General features: G+C 26.6%; 1 protein-coding gene across 4 annotated transcripts in view; it reads left to right on the forward strand.

Annotated features, from left to right (window-relative positions):
* Positions 1-8215, forward strand: part of LOC106678870 (uncharacterized) — a 46984-nt gene that overhangs the window by 15408 nt on the left and 23361 nt on the right. For 2 of the 4 annotated variants that reach the window (XM_067049429.1, XM_014417673.3), the window contains exon 3: positions 3039-3130. In XM_067049429.1, the coding sequence (XP_066905530.1) occupies positions 3039-3130 (92 nt within the window). Of the gene's footprint in view, positions 1-679; positions 837-3038; positions 3131-8215 lie in introns of those variants that run through there. The other 2 variants (XM_067049430.1, XM_014417676.3) reach the window with 2 other exon arrangements.

Below are 8215 nucleotides of genomic sequence, written 5' to 3' on the forward strand. Positions count from 1 at the left end.
TTTAATTATTAAAAAAATATATAAAAAGTTTCTAAATTTGTTTGATAGTAAATGTAGGGAAATATTATTGATATTGATTTTAATTTTTTGTCATCATTACATACAAATTTTTTTTGTACGATTGTTTGATAGCACCTAAAATAAGTTTGTTTTAATTTTTTAAAAACAATTATAAATAGTCAAGATTATTATTTATTATTTTATCCCAATCATATCAAGATTATTGAATTAAACCCAAAATAAATTGATATTTTAATTTTTAAAAAAATTATAATAAGGTTCTTAAATTAAATTTTTAGGAAATATAGGGGAAAAGGGAATTTTGATTTTGATGTTTTTTTATCATCACTATATACATTTTTTTGTAAGCTGGATTGAGTTATAGTCAAGAAAGTTTATGTTCTAATTGAAAAAAAAAAATAATAAAAATTAAGGTTCTAAATTAGTTAGATAGGATTTTTTCCTCAAACACTACATTCAATTGTTTAATAATATTCGGAATAATTGACCGATTCGAAAGCCACTTTCACTATAGAATTGAATCGTCTCCAAATTCCCCTGTGATCCCCACCAGCGTTGGGGTCACAACGAAATTCGGACGAGGTCATCCCGAATGTTCTTCAAGTCCTGTCCGATCCTAAGTTGTGTCAGTTGTAAATCAGTTGTTAGACAAGCGGTGATGTAAGAAGGGACAGGACTCACGTTGCAGGAGCAAATAAACTGAGATGAAAGTGTAGAAGCGAGGTAGTTTGGAAGTGGGGTTGTGCGAGGCGTTCCATCCAGTCAGTAACACACCAGGTCTCGCCGCGATTCCCGCTCATGGAGTTTCAAGAGAGGTATTTCCCTTATTTTTAGAATATTTACATTCTTTCTCCTTCCGCTGTTTGTTTAAGCAATTTATCCTATATTTGCTTCTTCTCTAAACACAACAATGAAGTATTACAAGCTGTCATACTTTAAATTTTGCCAACTGCTTACGTCAGACGTATAAAATTACTTGTGTATGTTTTCGATACTATTATTGTGGGCGAATTGACTCAAGTTTGAATATTAGAGGAAAAATAATTTATTTTTATATTTATAATTTTTTTTGTTAGTTAGATCAAATTACAACTAACTCGTTTTATAAACGGCAATTATCTTCTTAGCGGAACCAGAAGCTCAATGCCATTGTCATCAAGAATTGTTTGCTAAATACCTTTCCACCCAACGCCATCAGATGTAATATGATCTTATCTACGTCTACGGTCAACCTCAAAGTTGAAATGTAGAATTTTAAGAATTGCTTTAGTAGGAATGTTAATTACTGATTTAATATATTAGCAGTAGGTATGAAATTATACCATATAAATTTATTATCAATTTATATAAATTAAAGTATACCTTATTTGACTGAAGAAAAAATATTTAATTTACTATTAAATATCAATCATAAAGACTAACCGTTATGAACCACATTAATCCCACATTTTTTAATATAAGCTTATATAATAATTATAATGTGAATCGCTACAACCCAAGAAGAGTCGGGGTTTCAAGTTGTTAGAAAGTATTGTTTTTAAAACAATGGTCATACAAGGAGATGATTTTTTTATAGATCAAACTCAACCGTCAGATTTCCCTCCAATTAATAAAGGCCCCTTTAGGGGCACGGTGGACCACTGGAGGAATCCAGAACCCACAGGGTTGACTCAGGGGTTCAGTAATAACTATCTATAGATAGTTATAGCCTAAAGACGGATTCGAAATCAGTTCTTTGGAGTTAGTTGCGCCTTACCTCTATGCCACCCTATTCCCTATAACATATAATAATAATAAAAATTTGTAATAGTTTCAATATAAATATATAAATAGCATATTTGTATAGCACTTTTTTCTATTTTATTTCCCATTTTCATCTTCATCCATCACTATATTAAATAAAATTTATTTTCAAAAATATAAGTATTTGTGGTATTTTTTTTTAACTGCCCATTCACTGTCGTTTATCTACTGAGTAATTTTCTTTTTATACCTTCTGGAACAAAGAAATAGGCATATACTGAGGTAATTTTTTATTGGGACTTTTATAGTTTATTTTCAGTCTCCATAAAAAAAAAAAAAAAATGAAATTGTCACTTTTTTCATATATTTTATTTTAATTACTAATTAAATAACATGCAATCTCAAGAATGTCAACATTTTTGAGTTTCTTTGCTAATATTGATCACAATTTTTTTTTGCTTTGTAAACATTTTATCTATATTTAGAAGTTGTAGGGTATGTGTAGTTTGAGAATTATAGGTAAAAAATTGTATGGCTTTCCATAGGATTTTTTGCTAAATATTGTAAATATTTTATTAAAATCTGAGTTGAAAATGTTATATCTTTTATAATACTCCGACTAAAAGCTTTTTTTTTTTTTGTTTTCTAAAGAATCAACTAGTAAATTATTACGCATTCAAAATTTATCATAAAATTTATATTTTTTGAGTAATGTGAATATACCGGTATTCGGTAATTTATCGGAATTTGTAATTTAATGGGGATTTATTCTATTTAGTAAAAAATCAATCTTTAGGAGAAGGCTTTTGGCAAGTAGGAAAGTACAAGACGGGTTTCATATCAGGATAGTTTTTTAATTGAAGATGGTTTTAATAATGATAAAACCTTGTAGCAGTTTGATATCACTAAACCCCACCAAAATCCATATTTGCGTGATCAGACCTAACAACATTTTATGATCTACCATCACCTCACTGTTATTCGGTGAAATGAATGCTTAGTTATATTTTTGGAAAATTCATTTCACATTTAAAGATAATAATGTCATTTAGATTTTTGTAACGTTTAGAAAGTACTTTAGAACCGATTCTGCTTATGTAATAATTGGACATTACAATTTGAATTTCGATAAGACTAACAATGGGACGATATTTCATCTTTATTATTAAGTATTATACACAATATGGTTAAGACCTGCGTGGTTTCTATTTAAAAATAATTAATCATTATTAATGTTGTATCAATTTATTTATTCATTTCTTTTTTTTTTTTAGGATTGACTTCCATAATATGGCTAAACCCGGAAACCTTGCCAATTCAGCAGTTCTCCGGATGCTAGAAGAAGAAGAGAGGTCCGGAAGGAAAGGTAGCCAAATTTATTAGATATAACAATGTTAATATTTTTATAATAACTAATTTATATGATCATTAATAATTACATAATCAATATTGTATATGATATTTTTAATTATATAAAAAACAAACAATTTATTTATAGTTTATTCACTTATCATTGTTTACGCTATTTACATAGGGCTTAGAATGTACTTCATAACTTCATAAACAAATAATTTAATTATTGCTAATTTAAATTTCATATAAAGTAGGAAACTAAATTAATTAAAATGTATTCTAATTTTAGGGCTAAGAAAGCATTCTAAGTTAAATTATATGATGGGTCAGGGACAAAACTAGAATTTTTTTTTTAATTACTGGTAACAATAGGTTCACAATGGAAATCTGCATTCATATAGAGAATTATATTTCGAAAAAATAATTTATTTTTTATTTTTAATTTATTTTTATTTGGACAAACGGAATTGAGCTCTAGGTCTCTACCAAATCATCAAATTCCTCCCGTACCCAATCCTTACAATCTAAAATCCTCCGTAATATTCTTGATGCTTCTTATTACGTCACAAATAAACTCATCCACAAAGACCTTAAAATCCCTTTCGTTGCAGATTTGGCCCGCAATAAATATGCGACTTTTCATTCCAAGATTCTTATCCATCCTAACCCATTAGTTCTTAATCTTCCATCTTTAACAATCCCTGATGATCCTCCGAAGCGTCTGAAAAAGTAATGGTCACGGGACCTTCTAATTTAAATTAATGTTTGGAACACCACCATTGGATGGTTCCTTCCAAAGATTTTCAAGTGTTTGAAACATTCCACATATTTGCTTATTGTATTTTTTTGTAAAGTTGTAAATTACAATAAATATTTTTACGCATTTGATTCTTATACCATTTATTCTGGATTGGAAGTTAGTGTTGAAAAGTTGGAAATTTAAAATTTTAATTTCATGTCAGATAATGATATCTAAAGCTTGGAAAATATCAAGTTGTAAGCGAAAGCTGAAAAGAGTGGGGAAGCTCTCATATTTCGGGACGTTTTTCAATTTCTGGCCTATAACTTTTAAACGGAGTACCCTAATTAAACGTTTACTGTATAATTAATTAAAGAACATTAAATTATGGATCGAATAAATACCTAATATTATTAATTCGGTCCAGGAATACTCTTGGAATTGATAGTGCAAAAACAACGATTTTTAAAATTTGAATTTCTTTGCCAAGAGACTCAATATAATACATTTAAAACGCCTGGTTAGATTGGAAATCTTTAAGAATAAAATTTATAGAGCATGAAATTTGTTGGGTTTCTTCGGGCCTTCCGAGCAACATTCTAGACAAGACCCAAAAATATAAATTACATTACAGATCATAATATATATTATTAACTAACATATTATTTTTATTCGTAAACATTCTAATATAATACTACACTTAAATTATATCAGTTATGCTAAGTCATTATAAGTATATCCTCATCATAACATTAGATATATTTAAAGTTTATAAATAAAAATGTAAAATTGGAGTACGACATAATTTTTCTCAAAAGAAAAAAAAATTTTGTGATCTTTTTTTTCTCGGCTCCTAGGGCATATTGATAAAAATTTTCGAAACGAATAGTTTTCCAAGTAGTATTTAAACAAAACATTCATTGAGCGTTGCGTTCCCACGTCTATAGTCTCCCCGTATAAGTTTGCATATTCAATAACATAATATTAATAAATTAATAAATAAAAAAAACTGGTTTACATCTAACTACCATAATTTCTCTACTTAAGCAACTGAGAATGTAGTCAATGAATACTCTAATTACAACAATTACATTGTGAACCTATGAAAAGTATTCGTGGTTAGATAGACCGCCCTGAGAAAACTAGCGTGATGTAGCAAAAAAAAAAAAAGAAGAGAAATTGCAATAATGACTCATTGTTTAATCGTGGGATTAAAAGTGACGATCTAACGCATCAGGCTGGTCAATTATGGTAACTGTCTGAAAAAGAAAGAATCAAAGAGAAAGCCAATTAACTCTCTGATACCCACAATTGTAAATATTACGTTCATTTTCATTAGTGATCATAATTTATGTTCGTTAGTTACTATGTTTTTTTTACAAGGAAAAAAAAATAGCTATGATTAAACACTTCTAATTCGTTCTCGTGAACCAGAGATATCCAAACATTTTAGCCTGAAAGTCATAGCGATTTTATCAATTTTTTTTAAAAAATATAATAATAATAATAATTTTATAAAAAATTGCATGTGTGTGACGATGTTCGATCTAATGAGCGCTAAGATCCAAAAAAAAAAAAATATAAAAAATGATTTTTTCTTTCATAATTTTTTACCCTTATGATTCTGCATTCCTGTGCAAACACATGTTTTTTTTTTATTAAAAAAGTGTATATAAATGTGATTAGAGATTATATTCATTTTATTATTATTTTATTTTATTCATTTATTTTTTCATACACATAGTTTGATAATGTTCATTTTCTTTATCCTTCTGTTTATTTATTTTTATGTGCTTTTTTCCTCATTTATTTTTATTCTTATTTTAGTATGAATGTGATCCTTCATCAGTATTACCTATTGCCCACAATTGTGTGGTAGATTGTAATATCTATCAATAAAGAAATTATTAATTTAACAAAAAAAATAGGTATAAAAAATATACGCTTGAGAGATTTTAATGATTTTAAGTATTTTAAAAAAACAAAAAACAGAAAAAAGATATAGTCACTACAAGTAAATAAGGGGAAAAATAATTAGGTATACAACAAGTTCATATTTGCTTTTAGAATTCTACAAAAAAAAAGAAAACACCTACCAGTTTCCAAAAAATGAAATAAAATAGGTAATAAAAAAAACAACATTTTAGTACAAAAATTTTCAAATTTTAATATAATTTTTTTTCAGTGGAGGAAGATGAAGAAAAAGAATTAATCGGTTGATTTCTCTAGCAGCTAAGAAATATTTTCATGATTTTTGGAAAAAGAAAAATATTGGAAAATTATTAGTTGGCCGATATAATTAGTCGGTGGTCCGGGTGGCAATCAACAAAGGTACAAAAACAGCAGAAAATACTATTTTAATAAATATTACTAATAATTAGTTATTTTTTCTTTATATTTTTGTACCTCTGTTGATCCCCCTCTTCTGGACCATACAGTCACCTAACGATCTTCCAATATCTTTACTTTCCCAAAAATCATGAAAATCTTTCTTAGCTGCTATACCACTCAACCGATCAAATTCATTTTTTTTTTTCAGAACAAAAACAAATGGAACGAAAATATATCAAATAATTCAATTTTAATTAAAGGTATAAGACAACGCATTGATGATTTTATTGCCTATTGTATTGAATGGCTTTTCATTGCCTTCAAATGTGGCCAATGAATATTTTTTTGTTATCATCAGAAAGAAGAAATCCCCATCTTTCTAATAATACCGAAATATTTGAATTTGGTTAAAGTAAGCACCAATAATAAACTAAATGAAGTTTTCAAGTCGATCTGAAAAGATATGCAAATATACTTCACTCCCTCCATAAGATAAAAACATTTTAATTTTTTTGTTTTTATTATTATATTAGAATTTTGGGGTGATAAATTTGATTATGAAGTTAAATATTTATTTTTAAATTTATTTAATTTTTGGCTTAACTTTTATAGCAGTTTTAGGATTAATTTTTTTAGTTGATTAAAACTTTTCACATACTTAATTATGAATTTCATATGATGCGACTATATAATTTAAAAGGCAAATGGGATAATGACGTTAGAAATATTCAATGAGAAAACTTGTTAAGTACTTAAAATTTTATTAATACCATTAAAAATATTTCTATATTATCTTAACTGGTTTTATAATTTTCTTTATATGTTATTGTAGTTTAAAATAATATTTTCCAAGAGACTTGAAGAAATGAAACTGTACATGCGGTAAAACCTTTTTCATAAAACGTTCGGTGTACAATTTACTTTTACGTTTTTATATAAATTATCGTTCGAGTTTTTCATATCTTGAAGAATAGTGTATAATTAAGTAAGTCAACAAGTCTTCTGATTGAATTTTTTTTTTTAGCAAATGTATGTTATCCCGTCATTTGAAATTATTAAATGATCAGATAACTAAGTATAGCTCTCAAGTATTTCCTTAACACTTTCAATTATATTGTAATTAACACCAAAATTACAATATAGTGGAAAAATAAATTAAAGTTGGTTTAAAAATTGTTCAAATGAATGTCATTCATATTTCGGATTTAGCACCTCAAAAAAGAAGCCTATTACAAAATAATGACAAAACAAATGATAAATATTTATAACCAGTGCCTATTTTGACCAAATTCAAATATTTGGAAACTGTTAAAAAGTCAAGTTTCCGCTTTTTTCGGTGATATTAATAATGTATATTAATGATATTAATAAAATATTTGATATAACTCAATGCAATAAAAATACCAATACATATATTTAAACGATCATGGATATATTGTATTATATTATAAATTCTAATTGGTCTAAAAAAGTCCAACTTAAGCTATATGATATATTTTATTACATCTTTTTGATGACATAAAATTTAGGAGTACATTGGTTGACCATCTTACGAGCTATAAAAGATTTTTATGATTTTTTGAAAATATTTTAATGAAGTTTGTGGAAAAAATTTATTTCCTTGAAAAATAAGAATAGGGGAATAAGGAATGTTGTAAACATATATGAGTTTCTTTTAAACTTAAAAAAAAAAAAATGTTGACCAAATTTGACGTTTTCAAATTGTGATCGGTCAACAAGAATTTTGAATCTGGGTACCTGATATCGAATTTCAAATACTTCCACTTATTAAATGATATTTTAGAGTTCAATGAAAACAATTTTTTTTTTTTTAAATTGTTACGGAATAAATCAAAGATTATATTCCTTTTGAAATTTGATAACATACTCTATAATTTATTTCATATACAATTTATTTATTATTTAATAATTACCACGAGTTTTATGTAATATCATTTGTTCGTCTTCTATACATCTACTTTTAATTTATATCCATTCTTTTTATTTGAATTTAATATTTATAATTAA

This window comes from Halyomorpha halys, unplaced genomic scaffold (genome assembly GCF_000696795.3).
Source record: "Halyomorpha halys isolate HHAL.00 unplaced genomic scaffold, Hhal_1.1 Scaffold165.1, whole genome shotgun sequence".
NCBI classification, from domain to species: Eukaryota; Metazoa; Arthropoda; class Insecta; order Hemiptera; family Pentatomidae; genus Halyomorpha; species Halyomorpha halys.